Source organism: Mya arenaria, chromosome 1, assembly GCF_026914265.1.
Source record: "Mya arenaria isolate MELC-2E11 chromosome 1, ASM2691426v1".
Classification (NCBI taxonomy): Eukaryota; Metazoa; Mollusca; class Bivalvia; order Myida; family Myidae; genus Mya; species Mya arenaria.
Genome location: NC_069122.1, coordinates 17,509,942 through 17,537,492, shown reverse-complemented (window position 1 = coordinate 17,537,492; position 27,551 = coordinate 17,509,942). Strand labels below are relative to the sequence as shown.

Here is a 27,551-nt window from a genome sequence, read left to right as displayed (position 1 = left end):
AGTAATTTGGCTAAACATTTAATATATTTGATTTGGGCTACAAAAGCGTTACTTATTATAATAACTTAAAAACATTATGGTTATTTCACAAACAGCTGTGATTCGCCATAGTAGTTATATCTTAAAAACGAATATTTTCCAAAAATAAATTGCTTGGAAGTTGTGTTGGAAATTTCTAGCACTCAGATGGAAGTTAAACGTCTTTCAGACTACTCTTTTTCTTTTAAGTTACCATAAATAATACTTCATATGGTTAATAATATATTTTGTAAGGTAATTGTTTTTGTTACATTGTAAAAAGCAAAAAACGAAATGTTCACTATAGTAGCGGAATTATATAAGTTTGCATGCTAACACCTGTTTAAATGGTATTCAGACACTTGTATAATCTCAATTATTTTCAAAAACTATGTAACAAAGATACAAATGGTGTACTTTAATATAAATTTGCATTTTTCTTACTTAAATCATTCTAAAGAATCATGTAGTTTTTACCTACATATCTAAAACACGTAATATCTTTAATAAGGCGGATCTATAGTTTTTATATAAGAATTTATTCTTTATCTGTAATAATGGAAGTAATGTAATGCTATACGAACACGCTGTATTGATAAGGAAATGCATACGATGCCCAAACACTGTTAATTGAAACAAAGTTGTGCAAAGGATGAATGAATTCAAGTTATAATATATAGTATGAAAAGTTATGTAAATTGATAACAGAAATAATGCTAAAGTGCTACTGATGGACATTTTACTGAATGCCTCCTCCAATATCTTCTGTCACAAGCTTAACTTCTGGTAAGTAGATGGATAAAGAAAAAGTAATTATGACTAGTTATGTATTGATGTGTAATTCTACTCTGATTTAAATTCCCATGGTCAGAGACTAGTCTCGTTCTCAATATTGTGTCATATGATTTATATTAAAACTCTTATTGTTATGAATTGTGACATGAGTTACATGTATATTTGATAAACTTGTAATAATGGTTATTATATAAATGTAGAAATTCAAAAGATCGATAAGGTCGGTAGCTTTTTTGTCCATTCAATAAAAACGATTTTTAAACAAAACTCTGAATTAAAAAGAAATAGTATTGTCTTCTACGTTTTTCCGCAAGCTGCAATTTTGTATCAAACGTTCCAACTATTTTGATATTAAAGGCCATAACTCGTGGATGTAATATCAAGCGTTCAAATATCAACATGATATGTGATTACAGAGAAGCCTTCAACAGCGATTAATAATTTCTTAAGAATTGTATCGATTAGACGCCATCGCATGATGTGGAATTGATTGATAAGTAAATTGTTATATATTAAGTGAATCGTTAATTTACGAAATATTGGTTTAAACAGTATTTATTCTATATAAGTACATTTAGCAAATACGTACATTACATACATACTAATTAAGGATTGAGGAGATAGCTTAGAGGTAATATATATATATATACCTCTCTCCTTAGAAATATTGATGGTTTGCAAGCATAATGTTATTAAATAAATCCTGAGGTTTGCAATTGTGGTTCAATATTTATCTGAAACTCTGTGTATAATCGAGAAGCTATTTTCACAGAAAGACAGGTCAATGAATATAAAATATTTAGTTTCTCGACTGCATAATCATCCTGTGTTTTGTTTCAAACTCTGCTCCTTTGAAATGGCATGAGCTTCAATATATATTTGTTTTAATGTACTGTACTTTCTGTTGTTCTGGTGTTAAGTTATTTGTAGGCACCCACAGTAAATATGCCAAGAGTGGTATATATAAATGGTACCTAGGGACGTGAAGTCAAAATTGTAACAAAACATATGCAAGCATTTCCCCCGATTGCACTTTTTAGACTAATATTGACCTATCTTTTTAAGATGGATTACACAGCGTCCAATGTCACAGTTGGAGCATAGTCAATTTGGTTCCTTTGTAAGGGGTGTACGCGTTTAATTGCAACCAAAAGCTCACTCTATTTAACGTCAAGTTCCGGATCATCCAATGCATACCGTCATCGGACTAAACGCAAGGGTTAATTGATGAAGCCCGATTTCCATGTATCAGGGCAAATTAGACTTTTAAGTATTCCGTTGTCATCTTGTTTTCTATAATATTGTTATTATTTGCATGTGATGTATGTATGTGTTGTTTTTAATGCATATTAGGCCTAAACCATGTGCGTGTTTTCGTTAATAGTTTGGCAAGTTGGCTTGTTCCTGTAGTTTCCATTTTATTTTTGTTAAAACATCAGTGCCTTAAAATTTCAAACGCACACATGTTTACGTGTATATGCCTAAATATAATTGTATAGAAATTGTACGAATATTATCAATACCAATGAAATATGGACGGAATAGATCAGCCTTTAAGCGCAACTTGAATACAGCTATCAAAATATAAAATCAGTATATTGTATTGTTAAGGTCAACCTTGCACAACGATTGCTCTATGCATAGCAACCCTTAAGCAATGTGTCAAGAAATAATAGATGGAACAAACACAATAGATATGCCGTGGGAAAGTTAAACATCCGAGTGACGGTCAGAAAACAAATGACTGAACATTATTAAAAGAACGGACTGACGTTATTCGTATTCGACTCATGACAAAAAAAACATTTGCCGTAGTATTAAAGGTTTTTCTATACAAGTTGCTGTATTTGACGTTTTCTGATCGTAGACTACGAAAATTATATTGAAGTAAATTGTTTGTGGTACATATTCTGTGTTTAACCTGTCTTTATTAAATTATATAAACTAAAAAAGAGTTGTCTTTCAATGCCAATACTTTAAAATGCAAATTTACTTTGTCATTCGGTTTTCGCGTCTTATAATGATATAGATATAAAATTGCTTTAAACAAAAATGAAGGTGAGTGCACCTTTTTGACAGTGTTTCTGTTTAGCAGCCATTCGATTGTTATTACAGTACTGAACAGAAAATAACAGAATATTTGTTTAGATACAAACAAAGCAAGCAGATCAATCAGATTTTATATTTACATTGCGTTTGAAAATGACGTTCATTTAGAAAGAAGCACTCAAAATAATGACATCATTTTCTATTTCATTGCTGGTCTCTCATTGGACAAGCAACGTCATTTGTTTAAAAAAGTAAACGAATAACCAAAATACTCCGTTCTAATTGACATACGTCGAATGCTGATATATATATATATCCTGAATTTTACACAAACGCTTCACATATGGTATGTTAAAAAACAGAGACCAATGTTAACAGATTAAATGATTTGAATTGTCCGTTTGTTCATGCAATATGAAAGTTGGGCGCGTTAAAGCAAAAATCATAAGAAGCGCGCACTGAATTTATGACGTCAAGATTTGTAAAATCTCTCCCGAATATTAAAACTGCATGGACGCAGGAAAAACCATATCAATCCAGAAATATGTTTTTCTTTCATTCATAAAATGTTTCAGATAATATCAACCTTTTTACCGGCCTATCAGGCATCAACTTTTCAGACGTCAATGTTCATATTATTCTCAAAGATACTTGCGTAACATCCTGTGTTCGATCCATTGGAAGGTAGCAACCTCCTCTTAAGGAGTGATCGATGTTTTATTTTCATGAATAACATGATTCAAAATTACAGCAATATGCAAATGAAATCCCAGCTAAACCAAAAAGCAGCAAAATACCTATACAAGTAATGTGAAATGTATCAGTCATAAACACCTTAAGTCAGAGGCAGAAAAGCAAATTCAATTTTAATGGAAAAAGGCTATTACAAGAAGAAATATATATTTAAAATTATGTACAAATAATTTCTTTTACAATCAGGCAAACAAAAACTACTACTTCTACCAAAAACTGTTATATCATAGATCTTTTTAAATATTTGAGAATCCAGGCTCTATACATGAACCAATATTGACCCAGCACGTTAAAAATCAGCAGAGAAAAAACAATCCTATTTAAATGAAAGAAATGAAACACCATGCAGACGGCAACCTCAATATAGTTATTAACCCTTATTGTTTGAAAATCTACTGCCACTGCCTCTCTTTGTAAACAAGTATCAGTTTTATATTGATCCTCTCTGATATGAACAAACCCAATTCTATAAATATAAGACAAGAAAATGATGCTTGAAAATTAAAGTTATAATCAAATATCGGTCTTACATAAATATATAAAAATATATGCAATGTGTTATAATTCACAAACAAAAATTGAAAACAAGATGTTTAAGAGGTAAAAATGTTTTTTGTGCAAATTTTGCGATTGCTTATGTACTTGGTAGAAAATAAATGTGGCCATTTCTTTTTCAATCAAACCATATTTATTCAACATTCTTTCATGAGAAGGCAAAATATGAAAGCTTTTGAAAAATGTGTCAAATCCAAAAACTTCACTGTGGAAGAACATTATAATATTTAACATTTTTTTACAATTCCCGTTTATTTGCTACAAATAACAAATACAAATACAAAAAACGTTACTTAGTTTCGTTTAAATTCTATATTGCTGTATGTACTCATAAATTGCATTTTAGTTATTTTATAGTTTGTATGAGACGTTTGTAAAATTCTAAAATGAATTTGTTATAAATGTATACACAAAATCCCTTTTACATAGCTTTCTTCATCTTTGCTTCAATAAGAAATTAAACAATCAAGTTAATTAAAGTTTGTTAAGTGTTAAAGTTTCTATACCAGCTGAAGAAGTAATTATCGTTTAAGTCAACTGAAAAATATAAAATATGAAATAATGTTATGATGTAATCGAGTGTAAATCCTATAACTAATTGAAACTAATACGAATTGATCACTTACAGACCGAGTCCTTTCCTTTTGCTAAAAAACCGATACTATTCAACGGCACGGCTTCGTTAAAGTCTATAGGTCTGACACGTTTTTACTGAAGTACAAATAGTTTATTTAGCTTAAGATATGACTGATCACTTACTTAGTCTTATTTTATATAAGTATGGTTTAAGCTTTATAGATTGCATAAAGGACAATGTACTCCAATAAATAAATCCTGGAAGAAAAATGCTTAATCAGCAGTAAATTATTTCAATGTATTTGAATAGCAATATTAATCCATGTTCTTTAATAGTAAATTGACTTTATGGAAAGTAATAAGCGGTTTTACTCAACGTTATATCAATAGAAAAGTTAATTTAAAGTATGCTATAATGCACCTGTCAATATTTTGCCCGCCTGGGGGGGGGGGGGCGGCGGGCATACACGGGGCTTTAGACAGAACACCATTCCTGAAAGGCGGGAATTTGACAAACTTATTGAATCCGGGTCCCGGAAAATAGATTTTGGCCGGTTTTTACATCCCGTGAAACGGGGATTTCGACGCCACACAATAAAAAAGGGGAGTGACCGCGAAAGGTATTTGGGCACATTATGAGTGGAATTTCGTAAATGATTGCCTCAACATTAAATGAGTCTGAGGCCAAAAAATCTCTTTTTTTCTGAAAGCCATACAAAACATAAGGGGTATTGCACTTCTGTGGTCTAAATGTGTGTTTTTTATCATTGATATGGTGGGGAATCATTGACATGGTGACCACGTAACATGGTATCTTAAAGTCCCATTATGCATTTGTAAACTTTATTTGAAATGAAAGAGTATTCATTCCAATGACATCCAGTAAAATTCTGATGTAAAAATTTGCATTGGATTTCTTGAAGACATAAAAGAAAATCTTCGAAATGCACTATAAATATATTGCGCTAATGTAAGCGCAAGTGTAATAATTGGAGGTATGTTTGGATGAAAAAATAATTTCTGAAGGAAAGTAATGCGAAAATGAGCCATTTTCTTCCATAAGAGGATGATCATGGTCTGTTTATTCAGTAATTGAAATTTTACTCACAAACGCATTATGTTTCTTTAAACTTAAAATTGGTGGATTCTCCTGAGAAAGTACAATGCTGTTTATAATGTCACTGATGGCTACTGAAAGTCCTGTCAGTTACGCATACTCTCAACAAAATACTTTCTGTTAAACAAGAGATATTGACAAAAATTCTCACGTGGACACCTGAATCTGACGGATTATCAATTGCTGCGATACCATGTCATGTAGTCTCCATATCATGTGATTCCCCACCATGATTAGTTTGATAGACTACTAGCAGATTTTTGAGAAAATAATGTGTTTTCAACAAAAACAAAAAACAAAATTCAGTACCATTTTTGTTCCAATAGAATTAAAAACAACCTATTGTTTTATCTATCAAAATATATGTTGGAAATCTTTGTTAAGTTGTGCTACCGAATTATTAATTATTAAACAATCCTGGCTCAGGCTCCTATCCAGGCTCAAGCTCCTATCAAGGCTCAAGCTCCTATCCAGGCTCAAGCTCCCAATTAGGCTCCAGCTCCTATCCAGGCTCAAGCTCCCAATTAGGCTCCAGCTCCTATCCAGGCTCTTCAGGAGAGTGCACCAGATTGTGATTTTTTTGTAGCTTTGTGTTCATGGTGAGCTATGATTTTCCAATCTTCATGTAACTTGGTCAGAATGTATGGCTGAAATCTCGGCCAAGTTCAAAGCTGGGTCATGCGGGGTCAAAAACTATGTCACAAGGTCAAATGTTAGAAAAAGAATGTGAACACATTAGAGGCCACACTTTTGGCCCATTCTTTATGAAACTTAGTGTCAATGTTTATCTCTATAAAATCTAGATCATGTTCGAAATTGGGTCATGAGGGGTCAAAAATTAAGTCTCTAGGTCAAATCTTAGAGCATTTTTGGTCCAATTTAAATGAAACTTAATCAAGTTTGAAACCTTAAAGATTATAAAATTCCCTCTATTTCAGGTATAAATGTGGAAGTGTCCAGGTTTAGCCGCAGGAGGAGGAAGAATGTCCTTTATAGTGACTTTTTGTGTTAAATTTATTGTTAAAATAAAATAAGAAGTTTAAGTGTTGTAACTTTTTAGCTCACCTGAGCACGAAGCTATTGTGATCGGTCAATGTCTGTCTTCGCAAGTCTGGTGTCCTCAACTTTTAGTGTTAGCTCTCTAAGAGGCCACAGATATGGTTCAATCGTAATTAATCTTGGTCAGCATGCTTACCATCCCCATAGAAACTGGGTCATGTGGAGTCAGAAACTAGGTAACTGGACTTATTTTGTAGCTAAACTATTCTAGGAAAATAAGAGCTTATACGATCAATTGTGCGTCCGTGTCCGCATTGGTTAAAGTTTTTTAAAAGTCTTATACATTCTATACTATCAAAGATATTCAACTGAAACTAGGTACGGGTATTTAGTGGGACTACCACTACCATACTAAGAAGGCCAATAACCCTGGATGCATTTTTTCAGAATTATGCCCCTTATTTACTTGAAAATACCCATTTTATAAGTTTCTTCCATGTGTAATTATTTGAATACTATCAAAGTTATTAAACTGAAATTGATACATATATATATATTCATTGGGACTATACCTACCTTACTTCAAAGGCCCATTACTCTGGATTCATTACTTTCCTAATGATGTGCCTTTGTACTGTCTTGTATTTTTTTCTTTTCATTGTTTTTCTGATAGCAGCTTTATTTATTGATTGATCTTTTAGATATTTACCCTCTCCCCTACCCCCGGGGCATTTGATGCACCAAGCAGGTTCACGGGTGGGGATTTAGACAAAAATCCTTGTCTCTAGGGTGGGGATTTAGACTTCAAACATTTCAATATGTCAAATTCCACTGGGTCAGCCCGCCGCAGCCCCCCCCCCCGGGGGCGGGCAAAATAATGACATGTGCATAAGTTTAACTATACCTTAAACTGTTAATTGACAGCAATGCCAAAAATGCAACACTGTCAAAGAACCCTAGAACTTTCTAAAGCGATATCCTAGGTTTAAGTGTCATCTGCATGTTTAATTCTGGTATTATTTGAAATGGTATTGTTTGCCTATAAGTAAAACATTACATATACGATCACTAAATACACGTTGTGTTTTTGTTCTTTCGATCAACTAAAACCACTTAAATTATGCCACAATGATTTGGCGTAACCAAATTCACAGAACTTTACCTCGGATACCTTAAGTCACTAAGCCTTAAATGAAAAGAGTAACTGATAGCGGTGACCGCTGACTGTTTAAGCATCGTAATTGCTTTTCTTTAACTGCTTGTTGTTTTTCTTTCCGTGCGTCAGGTTATAAACTTAATGTTTTATGTAAGAATGGGAAGAATGTCAATTGTATGGATTATATAATAAACAAACTAATCCATAGGCTTTAAGTATGTTTACACTGGATGTATACAGCATGTATTTGACATTGAGGTTTTTATAAACGTTAAGGTCATGAGAAAAGAAAGTGAACATTGGTATAACAGTAGCTGCGACAGTATAATGCCAATAAACCGACTCGAGTGTATTCGTAATATTAAATGTACATTGTCTTACATAGTTTTATAAGTCGTACATTGATAATAATGATTTGCTTTCTATTTAAGATATTAGACATTCTTGTTATTAAAGACAATGGTATCTGACCCACAAATTCGATGCCATATTATTTTTATATAATTTGACAGGGTTTTGTGTGAAGACATATTTTTCCAAAAATATAACAAAATCCGTTTTTTGTGCGTGTGTGTTTTTTTTTATTTCAAAGATGAAGTCAATTTACGTTCTATTTCAGTTGAAATAGTATAAACTTATATATTTTAAAACGATTGCGAAACAAGTTATCACAACATTATAATAATCACTCTCGTTGGCACGAGTTCACACGAGAATGTGTTATTCATTTAAGGGGAAAACCTGAGTATCCGGAACAAACCAACTTGATAAATGACCGAATATACATTACTGATAAGGTTATGGCAGTTTGTATTCTTGTTATTTATTTCAATTTTCTCCTTTTTTATTATGTTTCACATCATCTGCATATTCTTAACAAAACGCCGAAACGTTCAAGTATCTATTCTAAAGAATAAACCTAATAACTCCAATACCAATGCATTATTGAACGGTAAACAGCCTTCAGCGTAACTTCAATGCTTCTATCAAAATATAAAATAAACTGGGAGGTCCAACATGCAAAACGGTTTCTCCCTGCAAACTCTTGAATAATGCGTCAACGTAGACTCAGCGGAACGAACACAATTGACATGCCGTGGTATATTTAAACATGCAAATGACAGCAACAGGACGGTCAGAAAACTAATGACTGCCAATTATTGAATAAGAGAACAGGCTTAATTTGTTTTTGACTTGTAAATGAGTTAGGTAAATTTGCCATAGTATTAAATGATTCTGCATACAATCTGTAGTAATTGTAGTATTCTGGTTGTTAACATATATTCACTTTTCGTGGTACATTCTTTTGTTTTACAAGTTTATTTCAGATATAAAAAAATCAACGTTATATGTTTTTCCAAACAAATAATGTTTGATGATGTAACCTTATTTTCAATTTATATTATGCTTATAATTTAAATAGAGATAAATTGACGTCAATTTTGTATGAACCGCTCGGCGATATGACATCATTGTTTGTTCCATTGATGCACTCTGATCTGACAAGCGCGACATCATTCTCCGGTAAACACATTTCGGAATATCCGCCGTTCCTTTCCATAAATGTTAAATGCCGATAACATAATTATCTCCTTAAGTATATATACATAACATATAATATATAAAACAATTAAAATTAACAGCGACACATGCAAACAGACTAACTGATTCGTAACGCTTGTGTTTGCAAGCAATATGGACGCCCGGGCGCGATATTGCATACTTACCAAAAGGCAATGGTGTCCTTTATGATTTCATGAATTTGTAAAAGCGCACCCGAGCATTTTGTCTGCATGCAAGCAGGATGTATTCAAATCAACCCCTTTTTCTTCCACTCATAAAACGGTTCACATACAGAGAAACAGTTTTTTTGGAAAACCAGGCAATAACAATTCACACTTCAGTATATCGGGCATCTTGATCTTATTGACCAATCATACTCTGCGTAAGTTCCTGGGTTTGAGTCATTCAAAAGTAGCACACTTTTATCCGTCATTCTGCTTATGTGTGGTCGGTGTAAAAGTTTACATTATTTAAAAGATTCACAACTACAGCGATGCAATGGAAACTACAGCCAAAACCGGAACAGCCTAATACCGATACAAGAACTGTGAAAAATGTAAGATCCATATTTATTAACATCATCAGTCTGTACTTCAGACGAAGTCTTAGAAATGCAAAATTTCATTTTTTGTTGTAGAAAGGCTATGTCAAGATCAACGATGGTAAATTACTGTAACTTCAAATAATAAATTATACAATAAGGCACACATTTTCCTCTAAAATTAGTTGTTTTAAAGATATTTTAAACGATTACAGCCTATATCGTAAACGATCATTAGTTTAATATTGATACACAGTCGTAAAGAACAAGCCAAATGGTTATCATGCAAAGGGGTAGGTTGGTTCCGGAAGGTCTATTTTCGGTCCACATTATTATGTATTCTATTTCACCAAACCATTTGTAATGAAAGCGCTGAAAGCGTTGAAAGGTTGTACGCGCGACAAGCCTGAATTTTGTTTTACATGTCTCTTGACACGTAATAAAATCGAATTCAAAAATATTTCGAAAGACCCAATACCTTTACAGATAAGTGCCAGTCATTTTTTAAGAATATGTTAAGTAAATGGATGAATGTTTGATACAATTGGCTAGTTTCATAACAGTAACATATACACACATCGGTACAATGACATATATTGCTTTCATATCGCAGTTTTATATGTTGTATGACTTTGTTTAATATAACCTGATATTGGCTGACAACGTTTCAAACGTTTGTAGCGTATAAAATAGGGCAGTGTATTTTAGTCAACGCCTTTTCCCTTTGGTTCATCACAAAGATTTATACTTGAGAATCTTCGGCCTGCTTTCAGTTTACATAAACAATGCAATATCATCAACCTATTTTAAATAAAGTGGTATTTCAATCATTCGCACTATTTCAATACGCATAACCACATATGTTTTATTTTGTAACACCGGCGCATTAATTCTCTAAACATGTCATTACACAAAATAGATTTGACGATACCTTAATATGATTTACGGTACTTTAGCCTGTAGGCAAGCGGCCTGGAACATGCGGCCTTTAAACACTTTAAATAGGTAAAAGGGGTATGTTTTTGCCGAATTTACGATTTTTCATTCGTTTTATAGAAGGAATTGAATGTGGCCATATATTTTACAAGCACACATTTTTATTACACAGTTATTCCACATACTTTGCATATTAAGACACGCTAAATGAAGGCAAAATGTCAACGCTGGTGAAGGATGCGGCCATTCCGAAAACACTTCACAGTTCTTAAATACATGAGAAATAGCAAAATCATCTCATGTTTACAATCAGTACATATTATTTATTATGTTTTTCTAAATTATATTTTGACCGTGAAAATGGATATTATTCAAGGTTCATAAAAGAAATTGTCTCAAATATGACTATTTAACAATGGATTCTGTGTTTTGTTAGATTTAGTTGGCCTAGAAAAGGCTTGTGCACTTTCCCCTTTAACATGGCAACCCGCTCAAATTTGATTAAATTCTGCTTCACCGACTATCATTACGCGTTTAAATAACAGCATTTCGGATGAATTTTGACGAAATACTATTGACCGGTATGTTTATTGTTGAAATGTCTCCTAGGTGCACATTAAATTGAATAATTTTCGTATAGCATAAACAAGACGGAATAATCTTTACTAAATTAACATGTTTTTGCTACAGGCGCTTGTATTTTCGTTACGCTGCAGGGTAGAACAAACATTGTATTATAGATAAGACACGAATGTGGAGTGTTTTAATAGACCGTTAAAACTATTTAGTGGTATTTTTTCATTAATCTTGTTAGGATCGAGGGGAATCAGAACATATAGCAACTATACTGCGGATGAACAAACTTAACCTACCATTTCAGAGACTACTCCACCTCCACGTATGAACTCCAAACGAACACATAAAACAATAAATGCTGGTCCTAAACTGTTCATTGTTTGTGTATTATTTTCGTAATGACACTTTGAATGTTTTGCTTGCTGTATTGATGAAAAACATTTTTTATGAGACGTTCAAAAAGTTTCGGCTCATCATTGTAGTTCCTATGCCAGCTGATGAAGTAACCATAGTTTAATGTGAAATGATGGATATGAAATTATGTAATCCAATATAAATCCTATAAATTATTGAAACTAAACCGCCTTGATCACTAGCAGAGAGGGTCCTATCCTTTCGCTCGAAAAACTGATACTGGTGTAAGACACGGCTTCGCTATAATCTATTGGTCTTAACGATTCTTGAAGAAGTGCCAATATTTAATAAGGCATATAGCAGGTTTGATCTCTAGCTTATTCCTAAGTTTTGCTAATATATTAAAGCATTATATATTGCATTAATTACAATGCACTACAATAAATATATTCTGGAATGGAAATCCTTTAATAACAATTCTAACAACCAATACAGTTCTACAAGAATTTATGATTGGAATGAATAATGCGTGTTGAGGATTCTACGCGTATTTAAACCAGAAAACTATGTTTATAGGCCCGATGATGACATTAATCACCGCAGTTTTTACTTTAAATTTACACCAATTCATTATTTATTTCCAGAGTTAATACAAAATACCTAATTTCATTTATGGAAAACAAACCTAACAGATATTCTTTTTCACTAACTCTGTGAACAAGAAATATATTTCCCGTTTGCATATTGTATTGCTACAGACGCATAATAGTGCAAAAATAAAATCTCATTTTATCTTACAACATACATCTAGCAAGCCATAATAACTTTCCAACATGTTGATTTTAGTTTTTCGTGGCATGTTGACAAAAAACAAGCAAAAACAAGAAACACAATTTTCAATACGACAATGAAAACTACAGGGACAAGCCCAGTAGTCAAAGAATCAAGAGAATACCATGTTTAGGTGCACAAGGCAAGAACCCAATGTCATGGTGGCATGGAAATAAAATTCCAGAGGTTGAATTAGATTATTAGTGTATGTGTTGTTATTTATGGATGGCTATCCGAATGCAGCAGTCTTTGTAATCGGAGAAACCTGTAAAAACTGAGATGAATCATCAGATTCAAATTCAACAAATGACACAGTGGCAGTGCCAAACCATAAGTTGGTGGGGAAAGAATAGCCGGGACAGAAGGATCAGATGAAATTGCTACAGTTGCTTTTTCGGCGTTCATCGTATGGAAGACATTGCTCATAAACCTTTTTTGGTCAGCGATTGGCTTCCTGATGTTTATCCGCAGGGAAACTTTATTCAGATAATCAGACATGAACATTGATAAATATATTGGATTATTCGCGATCGATCCGAGCAAATCCGAAAATGTTGCTTTATCTGAATATATTTGCAATTGCCGAAAGACCGTTCATTTATGGAATAGAAGCTGAGGTGTACAAATTTTAATAGCGATATTCTATTTTTAAGTGTCACCAGATTAATGGATGTAAAACTGAGTGTGTCATTTTATCCCGTCATTGTCATTAATGACTTGTGAACCCATGTGACCTGGAATCACTTGAAAGTATGTTGTTTGCTGATGAGCAGTATGTAAAATATATGCAAAAATATCCACTTAATGCTTTTGTTCCTTATATGACCTGATATCGGAAGTAAACTGCCATATTTTGCATTCTCTCAAGACATAAATATGCCTATATGTAATGTTTGTTTCGTTATACATCGTATTTGTAAACATAACACACTTTGATATTATGCCACAGAGCTATGGAGGTCACCAGGTACTCACAAAAAATTCGAGTTATTTACAGTATTTCAAATAAGGTTCGACCATTGGTTTCAGATGTACGCATTTGATCTAAATAAATAAACATTCTACAACAAAGTTTTTAAAGTAATCAAGAACGAAATTCTGAACAATCGGCCTATAACGGATAGCGGAGACAGCTTACAGCATCTAGGCGCCTTACTTGTATTACTTCAACTACTGTAATTCCTGTTTCAGCGAGTGAGTTCATAAACAGACCAAACATAAAATGGGTAGAATGTAAATTGTATGTTTTATCAAATAATTCCAAGCTTTTAGGTGTATGTATACTGGGTGTATACAAAATGTATTCAAAGTACTTCTAACGAACGTACAGGTCACGAGAACAGTATACAGCAGTACAACAGTGGCACAGATGGTATGACGACCAGAAAAACGACTCAGGTGTGATCGTGATTATAGTCGTATATTGTTGTACATTATTTTATAAGTATTATTATTTGTGTTCTGCTTCTGTTTCTTCTGGATTGTAGAATATTAGAACAAAATAAAGCACATACGATTCGCTTTGGTAAACGACCCATTAGAAAGGGAATTGCCGATGCCTGGTGATTAATTTGATAATTAGTAAAAGGGTTTTGAGTGAGAAAATGTTTTCTCAAAAATATAACAAACGCCTTATTTTGGTACGGATTTTCAACAAGGTCAATTTGCGTCCAGTTCAGCTGAAATAAAGAGCAAATATTAAAAATGAATAACCATAACTATGTATAATGTTATTTTGGTCATTTGTTTACATATTGAGCACTCAGCAATCATACCTTTCAAAGTTTACCATAATCATATGGGTTACTATACAACACTACTAAACATGACAGGTAATAGAGCTACCGTTCCTTTCAATCATAACAAATCTACAATAATAGTTATTAAATGTATGTTTGAGGGGAGGGGCGTGCATGTGCTGCTTAATTAGGTTGAGCAGTCCTCAAGAAGAAGATTTATTTGTTCTAATGTCCGATTAACTCCGATTCGAACATCTATTTCTTTAAACAAAAATGTTTAGCACAAGCTCCCCTGTCAGACATTTAACCTTATTATATTGTTGTTATCTTTCGTGTGTATATTTTTATCTATAACACAAAGGTATAAAACTATTGCCAAAGACATTATCATCAGTGTAAATTTCCCCTGTTGCATTTTATATAAGCGAAAATCAGATATCAAGAACAGATATGATTTGTCTGGCGGATAATTGTTTAGCCAGATCTAAGAACAGAAATGTTTTGTTTGAAGCACACTATTGGAGAAGAAAGAATATTTATATTTAAATCGTGTTTGCCTAGACCAACGTAGCAAAGTCTTTGTCAACTATTTGTAACAAAGCATTATCGTAAAGCAATTTAAAACTAAAAAAGGATCATTTTATTTAACACACAGTATTTCTGACCAGTCGCTTTCAGCACTTCAAGCTTCTCATTTTTCACCGTGCCGTTGTACAAGCGTAATTCATATATACGATTTAAAACGGTTGAATCGTAACCAATGTATATTGTAGATATATTAATAAACAGCAATGTTTGAGCTTGCCTTTTCAATTGTCTCCATGAATGAATGAATGAATGGTAGTGCAAAATCGTGGCCGAGAGTTTATACTGCATGACTGCACGGAAAATAAGAACTAACCCTTAAATGTATGCATATGTAATGCTTCCGACAAATCCATCGTTCAGACTATAATTAAGTTAAAGATATCAAAATGTTGGTATGTTGCAAAACCTCACTCCTATCAATTCTTTGTTTTAATTATGCTATTGAGGGAATCCAGCAGATGAAATAAGTGATGTATAAGAGCCTTGATAGGATCAATCACTGTTAAAGCTATTTTAACTTTAAATACGGAGATAACTCATTGACAGATGCACCGGATAATATGCTCTTATCAACAAATGTACTCCACTATAGTAAGAACAAAAATTGTTGTTGGGTATTAAGCACTTCTTTCAAAATGATTATTGCGTTTTACTGCCTAAATTATATTGTTATGAGTAAACAGACCAATTAAACTGTATGTTTTAATCTTAATAGGATTTATGTACTGGGATCGTTGATTTATCTATGTTTAAAATCCCACCAATCATCAACATCATCAGCACTTACAGCAGCAGCAGCAACAAAAGCATCAGCATCAATCATCATCATCATCATCATCATTATCATCATCATCATCATCATCATCATCATCATCATTATCATCATCATCATTATCATAATCATCATCAAAATCAAAATAAGGTGAGAAAACTGCATTAATTAATTGATATGGATGAAAGTAATTCGAGGTATAAATGAAATAACGTGTGTATCTTTTTGACAGCATGATTTATTATTCCATTTAAAATTTGAATTCGCGCTAAACATCTAATATATTTGGTTTGGGCTACAAAAGTGTTACCCATTGCAATCACTTAAATACATTAAGGTTATTTCAAAATTCCTAAGAAGTTGTTTTGGAAATTTCTAGCCCTCAGATGGAAGTTAAGCGTCTTTCAGACTACATTTCTTCTTTTACCATAAATACTACCTTATATGATTAATAATATAATGTGTAAGGTAATAAGTTTTGTTGCATTGTTAAGAGCAATAAGCGAAATGTTTACTATAGAAGCGGAATTATATAAGTTTGCATGCTAAGACCTGTTTTAATGGTATTCAAAAGCTCGTTTAGTCTATTTGACGAAACAACGTAACAAAGATACAGATTGGGTACTTACACATAAATTTGTATTTTTCGGACTAAAATCAGTCTTTAAAGAATCCTGTATTTTTACCTACATATCTAAAACACGTAATATCTATGATAAGGCGGATCTATAGTTCCATTTTTTATATAAAAATTTATTCTTTATCTGTAAGAACGTAAGAAATTTAATGCTATACGAACACGCTGTATTGATAGGAAATGCATACGATACCCAAACATTGTTAATTGAAACCAAGTTGTGCAAAGGATAAATTCAAATTATAATATACAGTATGAAAAGTTATGTAAACTGATTACAGAAATAACGCTAAAATGTTAGTGATGAAAATTTGCAATTGTTTTTTTTCTGAATGCCTCCTCCAATATCTTATGTCATAAGTTTAACTTATGGTAAGTAGATGGATTAAGCAAAAGTAATTATGACTAGTAATATATTGATGTTTACATCTACTCTGATTTAAATTCCCATGGTCAGAGACTAGTCTCGTTCTCAATATTGTGTCATATGATTTATATTAAAACTCTTATTGTTATGAATTGTGACATGAGTTACATGTTTATTGAATAAACTTAGAATAATGGTAATTATATAAATGTAGAAATTCAAAAGATCGATAAGTTCGGTAACATTTTTGTCCATTTAATAATAAAAATTTTGAAACAAAACTCTGAACTATGAATAAATAGTATTGTCTTCTACGTTTTACTTAAGGTACAATTTTGTATCAAACTTTCCAACTACTTTGATATTAATGGCTATAACTCGTTGTTGAAATGTCAAGCGTTCAAAGATTAACATGATAAATGATGACAGAGAAGCTTTAAAAAGCGATTATTAATGTTGTCTTAAGAATGATATCAATTAGAAAAAAACGCAATCGCATAAATTTCATGAAATTGCTTGAGAAGTAGTTGTTAAATAAGTGAATTGTTAATTAAAGAAATGTTGCAAGCATAATGTTATTAGGAAGAAATCTTGAGGTTTGCAATTGTGGTTCAATATTTATCTGATACTCCGTGAATAACAGACAATCTATCTTCACAAAAATACAGGTCAATGAATATAAAATATTCATTTTCTCGACTGCATTATTATCCTGTGTTTCGTTTTAAACTCTGCTCCTTTGAAATGGCATGAGCTTCAATATCTTCTTGTTTTAAACGTACTGTACTTCCTCTACTCTTCTGGTGTAAAGTTCATTGTCGGCACCCATAGTAAATATGCCACGAGCGGTATATAAAAATATAAAACCTAGGGACTTGATGTCAATATTGTAACAAAACATATGCATACATGTCCCCCGAATGCACATTTTAATATTAATATTAACCTATCTTTATATGGTGGATTTCGCAGCCTACAATTTTACAGTTGGATCCTATTTTATTTGGTTCCTCTCTAAAGGGTGGACGCATTTAATTGCGACAAAAATATCGGCCTATTTAACGTTAAAACCCGGATCATCCACTGCATACCGTCATCAAACTAAGCATAAGGTTTTATTGATGAAGCTCGGTGTAAGTGTACCAGGGTTAACCAGACTTGGAAGTATTGGATTGTCATCTTATTTTATATAATGTTGTAGATATTTCAATTCATGTGCTGATGTTTCGTGTTGTTTTGCAAACAGTGTGATTTAACGCATATTAGGCCTAAGTCATTTGCCTGTAAACAACGTTTCCCTTAATAGTTTCGATACTTTGCTTTTTTTCTGTAGTTACCTTTGTATTATTGTAATAAAGTCTTTAAATCGTTACGAACAATCAATGAAGTTTCCATTCCTTAGAATAATCGTATGAAAGGTGTATGACATTTAGCAATAAGTTAAACAATTAAATCTCGATGTGATAGAACAGCCTTTCAGCGTTACTTGAATGCAGCAATCAAAATCTAAAATCAACATATTGTATTGTGAGGACCAATCTTGCACAACGGTTGCTCTTTGCAAAGCAACCCTTAAGCAATGTGTAAAGATAGGATAATTGGAACAAACACAATTGATATGCCTTCGGAACGTTAAACATCCAAGTGACAGCAGTATGGCGGTCAGAAAGCAAATTACTGCCAATTATTGAATGAGCGAATTATCGGTTTTCGTATTCGACTCATAACTGAAATGTCCGTTTGCCATAGTGTTTAAAGTTTTTTTGTAGTTGTCTGACCGTTAACTACGAATATTATACTCAAGTTAAGTGTTTGTGGTACATACTTATGTTTACCTTTCAAATAAAATAAACCTCAAGATGAGTTTTCTTCAATACCAATAATATTGATTGTAGATTTACATTGTTAGTAGTTTACATTGCGCTTGAAATAGAAGTTTAATTAGAGTGAAGCATTCAGAATTTTGATATCATTTGATATTTTATTTTACTCCGAATGGACATTGTCATTTAAAATATTGTAAACGCATATTCGATATCCTCCGTTCCATTTTGCATACCTTAAATGCTGATATATCTCCATTATTAAACACAAACGCTTCACATATGATATTCAAAACAATAAGACTAACAGGAGACCAATGTAAACAGATTAAATGATTCGTAGTGTCTTTGTTGTCATGCAGTTAAAAGCTGGTGCGCGTTTTGCAAATATAACAAGGAGCGCTCATGCACTTTATGATTTCATAGATTTGTAAAATCCCTCCCGAGCATTAATACTGCATGAACGCAGGAAGAATCATATCAATCCTGAAATATGTTTTCTCCCACTGATACAATGCTTCCGATAATATCAACATTTTACCGGCTTACCAGGCATCACCTTTTCAAACACGCTTCAATGTACATATTATTCTCAAGGATAATTGCGTAACATCCTGTGTTTGATTCATTGAAGGTAGCACCATTCTCCTAAGGAATGATCGATGTTTGGTTTTCATAAATTAGATGGTTCACAATCACAGAGATATGCAATGGAAACTTCAGTTAGCCCGGAGCAGCCAAACATTTATTCAACTTCTGTGAAATAAACAGGGTCAACAAAAATATTCAGCCAGTGGCCGAAAAGAAAATTCATTATTTTTTTGCAATATCGGCTATTACAAGAAGAAAGATAATAAACGTTGTTTATCTACAAATGAAATAATCTGCCATTAGGCACACAAATTTTACCAACATAATAGCATAGTGGTTTTTTTTAACATTTGAAAATTCAGGCAAATTACGTAGATCAGTATAGACCCAGCATATTTAAAAGCAGCAGAAAAATGAGAGACCATCCCATTTAAATGAAAGAGATGAAGAAACAATGAAACATCATGCAGACGGCACACTCAATATAGATATAGCCTGTATTGTTTTGAAAGTATACTGCACTGCCTTTCTCTCTGTAAACGAGTATCACTTTAATATTGATCCAATTCTATAATGGACAAACCAAATGGTTTATGTTTTTACACAAAGGGCATGATTCACGAATATTTATTTTTGGCCAAGTAAATTTTCAAAATATAAGCAAGGAAAATGATGCTTGAAAATTTATGTAATCTGTATTATATATAAATATATAAACAAATGTATTGTGTTATACGTATCTTACCAAACATTTGTAAAAACATGTTGAAAAGGTGAAAATGGTGTTTTTCGTTAATTTCTTGATTTTTTTTGTACTTGATAGAAAATAAATGTTGCCATATATTTTTCAATCAGAACATATTTATTCAACATCCTTTATGAGAAGGCAAAATATAAAAGCTTGTGAAAAATGCGTCAACTCTGAAAAAACACATCTGTTCCCAGAACTGATCGTGCAGAATTAGACAATTAATAACTTCACTGTGTACGAACATACAAAGTTGTTTTAAATTGACATGTTATGCTTATTTGGTCGCAATAAAAATCAGAACATCAACGACATTACTGTTGACGACGATACTTAGTTTTGTTTAAACTTCCAGTTTGCTTGTTGTACTATTAAATTGTTTGTTTTTTGTTGTTGTTTTTACATTTTGTATGTAACGACGTTCGTACAATTCTTAAATATAAACATGTTTATTATAAAATTGATATGCATGTATACAGAAATTCCCGTTGTATAGAATGTTTTCTCGTTTGCTTCAATATGAAATTCATCAATCAAGTAACTTAAATTCTGTTAAGCGTTCAAGTTTCTGTGTCTTCTGAAGAAATAATTATCATTTATGTGAAATGACGGATATGAAATAATGTAATGATATAATCAAATATAAATCCTATAAATAATTGCAACTAATACGCCTTGCTTACTAACAGAATGAGTCTTTAACCCTCGTTCAAAAAAACTGATACTTTTGAACGACATTTCTTCGTTAGAGGTCTGACAATTTCTTGCTGAAGTGGAAATAGTTTATAAAGCATAGGACATGATTGATCACTTACTTTGTCTTACTTTTTATAAGTATAGTTTCAGCTTTATAGATTGCATAAAAGGTCAATGAACTACAACACATTAATCCTGGAAGAAAAATGCTTCGGTAGCAGTAAATTAATTCTTCAATGTATGAGAATAGCATTTTTATTCCATGTTCTTTAATAGTAAATTGACTTGATGGAATGTAAAAAGCGGTGTTATTCAAGGTTATGTCACAATTGACATATAAATCTATTTAAATAATGTTCATAGTTCAACTAGAAAACAGTATTTTTAAGAAATTACAAAGTAATTAAAACTGTTTATCAAAAACTATAAAAAAACACCGTCAAAGACTAGCCCCGACTAAAGAGAAATCCTAGGTTCAAATGTCATTGGGCTGTTTAATTCTGGTATCATTTGAAATGGTATTGTTTGCCGATAAATATATGTTGCATTTATGATCACTTAATATAGATAATTTAAATTTGTGTTCTTCGTATGTACTATAACTACTTTAAAATTATGCCACAATGATTCGGGGTCACCAAATTCACATAATTGTTCATCGAATTCCTTAAGTCACGGAGCCTTAAATGAAAAGACTAATTGATAGCGGTGACAGCTGACTGTTAAAACATCCAGCCGCTTTACTTGTATTTCTTTAACTGCTTGTCGTTCTTGTTTCAGTGCGTCAGGTTATGAACTTAATGTTTTAGGTTAGAATTGGAAGAATGTAAATTGTATGGATTATAAAATAAACACACTAATCCGTAAGCTCTAAGTATGTTTACACTGGATATATACAACATGTCTTTGACCTTGTAGTTCTAATAATTGTTTAGGTCATCAGAAAAGTGAATAACTGTATAACAGTGGCTAAGACAGTATAATGACAATAAAACGACTCGAGTGTGTTTGTTATATTAAACGTGTGTATTGCCCTACATGATTTTATAAGTCTTACTTTGATTTTTATGTTCTGCTTTTTGTCTTAAATATTAGACATAATTGTTATTAAAAAATAATGGTTTTGGTATCTGACCAACAATTTAGCTGGTTTTCAATACCAAATTAGTATTATATTATTTGACAGGGTCTTGTGTGAAAAAAGGTTCAACAAAATAAAGCAAAATCCGTTTTCTCAGTTCACTGGAAAGTTTATAGTTTAATCGTCTCCTAGGTGCACATTCATTTGAAAAATGTTTTAATTACATTATTATTATTATCATTATACAATTATTAGTTTTACATGCTTTTGCTAGAAGCATTTTAAATTCCTTAGCGCTAGTTGGAAGAATAAAAATGTATTTTAGATAACACAGGAATGTGGAGTGTTTTAACAGACAGCTAAAACAATTGAGTGGTTTTCATTTTATTTACTCCATTTATCTTGGTATGATCGAGGGGAACAAGAGCATAAGCAACTAAACTGTACATGAAAATACCATCTCAGAAACTATTCCACCGCCACGTATATACTCCAAACGAACAAATAAAACAATTAATGCTGGTCCTAAACTGTTCATTTTGTGTATTATTTCCGTAACGGCGCTTTGAATGTTTTGCTTGCTGTATTCATGAAAAACATTTTTTAAGAGACGTTACTAAAATTCTAAAACATGACACTGTTTGTTATTAAATTAATGTCTCGTTTAAATAGCTTTCCTCTAAGACAAGCGATATAATCCTTTTTCTTCAATAAGACGTTGAACAAACATGAAACTTAGCTTCCGTTAACCATATTAGTTTCATGCCAGCTGAAGATGTAACCATCGTTTTATGTGAAAAGATTGATATGAAATTATTTAATCGAATCTAAAACCTTTAATTCATTGACACTTAACCGCTTTGATCACTAGCAGACGAAATCTTCTTCTTTCGCTCGGAAAACTGATACTGGTCTAAGTCACTGCTTCGCTAGAATCTATTGGTCTTAGCAATTCTTGATGAAGTGCTAATTAAGCTTAAAACAGGCGTCATCTCCCAGTTTTTCTAATTATAGTTTAAGCATTTTATGTTGCATGAAGTACAATATACTACAATGAATATAATCATAAAGGGTCATCCTTTAGTATCAATACTAACAAGCAATAAAGTATTACAACAAGTTATTAATGGAATGAATCAAGTTTGTTGGGGATTATACGCGTACTTAAACCCCTTATATCCCCGATAATGATATCAATCACGCAATCATTCTTTAAATTGACCCCAGTTTTTTTCCAGAATTGTTTAAAACTACCATTTAATTTCATTTAAGAAAAAAACCTTACAGCCATTCTTCTTCCATTCTGTAAATAGAAAAATCTATCAGGTTTACATATTACATTGCAGCGGACAAAAAATAATGCAAACCATTTACACACTTTCCGAATTTTTGAAATATACATTTTTCAATAATACAATGAAAACTACAGGGTCAAGCCCAGTAGTCGAAATTTCAAAAATACACCCGGTTAAGGAGCAAAAAGAAAGAGCCCTATGGCTTGAAACTGAAATTGTACATGTTGGATTAAATTATTAGTATGTGTTATGTCATTTTTGATGGCTAACTGAATGTTGCAGTTGTTGCCATTGGTGAAGGGGAAGCATCAAATTCAGATTCTGCTAATGGCACAATGGAAGTGAAAGTCGGACGTGAAACCAATACATTAGAGAGTGGGGCAAGAAGAACCGGAACGGAAGGTTGAGATGAAATCGCTGCAGCTGGTGCTTGTGGCATTCCGGCGCTCATCGTATGGAGGACATTGCTTGCTCATGAAGCGTTTCTAGTCAGCGCTTAGCTCCGTGGTGTATACTGAGTGCATAGGAAATGTCTTCAACTTGTAGTTCTAATAAACGTTGAGGTCACGAGGGAAGTAAACAGCAGTATAATAGTGGCTCAGACAGTATAATAACAAGAAAATCGTATATTGCTTTACATTATTTCATAAGTCTTATATATTGGTGTTCTGCTTCATCTGGATTGTAGAATATTAGAAAAATATTCAAGTAGATATGATTTTCGAAAGTAGTCGACCAACAAGGAAGGATATTTGGGTGATTAATTTGATAATAAGTTTAATTGATTTATCTGATTAAATTTATTGAAAACATTTTGGTTCTTTAAATATTGTCAACAAGGTCAATTTACGTCCAATTTCAGATGAAATAAAGAGCAAATATAAAAACTTTGATAACCGTATGTAAAATGATCTTTTGGTCGTCTGGGTAATTACACAACACTGTTTAACATAATGTGTAAAAGAGCTACCGTTCGTTTCAATCATATCAAAGCAACAATCATCTTTTTTGTTTAATGAGTGTTAGCGGGGGCGTGTGTGCGTGCGTACGTGGGAGAGCGTTGAGTTGCTTGAGGTTGACCAGTCCTTAAGGAACAACTTTATTTGTTCAAATATCCGATTAACACCGCATCGAACATAGATTAATTTTAAACCATATAGTTATAAGCTCGGGTTCCCCTTTCAAACATCTACAATCATTAGATTTTTTTAATTGACTAACGTTAACCGATAAAACAAAGGTATGGTGGAACTATTGCCAAAGACATACTCATCAGTGCATATTTCCGCTGTTGCAGTATTTATCAGAAAAAATCACTTATGAAAACAAATATGATTTCCTTCACGGATATTTGTTTAGCAAGATCTCAGTACATTAATGTTTTATATGAGGCACACTATTGGGAAAGAACGAATATTTATGTTTAAATCCTGTTTGCATAAACCAACTTAGCAAAGTCTTTGTCAACTATTTCAACAAAGTGTGGTCGCAAATCAATTTAACTCTAAAAAGAAGGATTATTTTTATTCAAAACAGGTTTTTGAACAGTCGGTTTCAGCTCTTCAAATCTTCTCGTGTGTCACTGTGCCGTTGTACAAGCGTAATTCATATCAACGATTTATTGGCCAAATGAATCGTAACCAACGCATATTGTGAATATGTTAATAAACAGTTATGTTTGAGTTTGCCTCTTCAAAAGTCATTTCAGCGCTATACGATATTGCAAACGTCATTTGCTGACGAGTCGGTGTTGGTGTTGATGAGGGAAAAATGATCGACAGGCGAACAACGAGTGCATTTGAATTAACACGATTTTGTCAAACTTGTTCACAAGAGCGACGATGATATGCGTACAACCGAAGATTTATCATTATCAAACCTCTGATGAAGGAAAATTGATATAGTGAATTAAAGTGGAATAGAACTTCCTATTTGTCAAACCCTTCCAACGCCAAGCGCCAATGCAAATCATTGTATGACGTTTGAGTGCAAAATGAGGCTTATCAGTAATAATATCAAATAATACAGAGGATTGAATCGACTGAAGTTGTTCCGATTATAAAGAAATATTATTCGGATAAGTCGAAACTCTGCTTGAAATTACATGAGCCAAACTGTTTGTCGTTTCATCGATAAATTGTATATTTACATCATGATATTACCTTCGCACTTGATTTTGTGTACGATAAACTATTTCTGTTAATTATGCACGAATGGGTTTACTTATTGTGACCTTTATAGGCAGAGTTGCGATAGAAACACGCATAATAACACTCATGTTTAACGCTTAAATTATAACAACCAAACTCATTATTTACACAAAGAATTATGTAATGAAAAGGAAATATGAGGATTGGTCACGATTTATCAAACTTTCTTAGAATTGCTAGTGCTTATAGTGGAAGTGCAAACACATGGCCAATCGTTCATACTGCATAAGTGCACGAAAAATAAAAATTAATGCTTAAATGTAAGCGTATTTAATGCTATCGAGGAATCCATCCTTGGGACTTAAATTACTGTTAAATTATGAAAATGATTGGGTTAGAAACTAGTATGTTGCGAAACCTGACTCCTATCAAATCTTTGTTTTAATTATGCTACTGAGGGAATCCAGCAGATGAAATAAGTGATATATAACAGCTTAGATAGGATCAATCACTGTTGAAGCTTTTTTACCTTGAAATACGGAGATAGCTCATTGACACATGCACCCGAGGATATACTCTTATCAACGAGTGTACGTCAAATATAGTACGAACAAAATTGTTGTTTAATGCAAAACACTCCTTACACACTGAATACAGCGTTTAAATGTCTAAACAAATTGTCTTAGAGTGGACAGACTAATTAAATTGTAATTTTGAAACTATTAAATAGTATCTAAAAATCAAAATAAGGTCTTAAAACTGCAGTTTTGAGCTGATATGGATAAAACTAAACCGAAGTATAAAGGAAATTGTTTTTATCGGCATGTTTTTTTTATTCCATATTAAAAATTGAATTGGCGAAATCCATATTGTTTGGGCTACAAAATCGTTAGCCATTATAATCACATATTCATTAAAAATGCCTTTTTGGTTATTTTGAAAACAGCTACAAACCTTCAGTCATATCGTAAAAAGTAGGATTTTTTCCGAAAATAAATTGCTAGGAAGTTATGATGGACATATCTAGCACCCATAAGAAAGTTAATCGCTTTCCATTTAAAGTTTCCATAATGTCTTATATGAAAAGTGACGAATATAATTTTTAACGTGAGTAGCTTTGTAATATTGCTAAAAAGCAATACACATGAAATGTGAATTATACTGAATTAGTTGAAGTATGTAATTGTGCATGCTTAAATCAGTTTTTACGGTTTTGACACGCTTTAATAATTACAGTAATTTGACTCAAAATGTAACGAGGATACTGAGATGGTACGTCCACCTAATGTTGCAATTTGCAGATTTAAAGCATTCTTTAAATGTCATATTTTAGACCTTCGTAAAACCGTTATGTTTTTCATAAATTTTCCTAAGTCATTTCAAAAACTCAGTTTTCCAGTTCAGTTATAAAATTTGTCATAATAAATACTATCTTAATAATATCTGAAACAATTTTGTTATTAATTTTATTGCTATACAAACAATATAATAAGACACTTACATGTACATTTCTTTTAACATGATATTCAGAGAATTAGAAAATAGACTTTAATTAAGAAATGATTTTCGGAGATTTATGAATATCAACCCATTAGTTTATTTTTGCATGCACAGCGTTTAAATTGTGCCTGTCCAGGCCATTCAAAAATACGTAAACCCTGTACATAAAAAAGATTAAATAAATCTTTATTGTATTTCTAATTATCACAGGAAAGTTTAGCAGCATTATTATCATAAGTACAATTAAATCACTAAAACATTTACCTACAGCTTCATCTTGAACCTTGTGCTCCATCTTAGCATTTATTTATAAAATAATCGCCCAAATACCCCATAAAAGTTCTATGAATTTGGTATATTCTACTAACAGTTTCTTAAAGAAATTTCTAAGTTCTTGTTTGCACGAAATAAATAGAGAAGAGGACAAAGCTCGATCTTCCAAGCGCCATTTTCTTCTCTTAAAGGGAATAGACACCAGATTGTCCCAAATACGACAAATACAGTATTTTTTCATAACAAACCTAGACTAATCCATACTAAATAGTTTGATGCTGGTAATTCATCATTTTGCGTGATTAAAAGAACATAACGTCGCTGTCTCAGCTAAGTGATAGTGTATATATAGCATATGAATGTCATTTGTTTAGTACCGATACAAAAACGTACGTTTCTTTTTACATTTACTGGGATTTAAGTGGTAAACAAATCCAGAACATTCCGAATTAGAAGAATACGCAAAACTGCG

General features: G+C 32.3%; 1 protein-coding gene across 1 annotated transcript in view; it reads right to left on the bottom strand.

The window, feature by feature from the left end:
* Positions 1 to 27,101, bottom strand: part of LOC128225213 (secretin receptor-like) — a 72,027-nt gene extending 44,926 nt beyond the window's left edge. The window contains exon 1 of the mRNA XM_052935303.1: positions 27,075 to 27,101. Within this exon, the coding sequence (XP_052791263.1) occupies positions 27,075 to 27,101 (27 nt within the window). The remainder of the gene's footprint in view (positions 1 to 27,074) is intronic.
* Between the last annotated feature and the right edge of the window lie 450 nt (positions 27,102 to 27,551).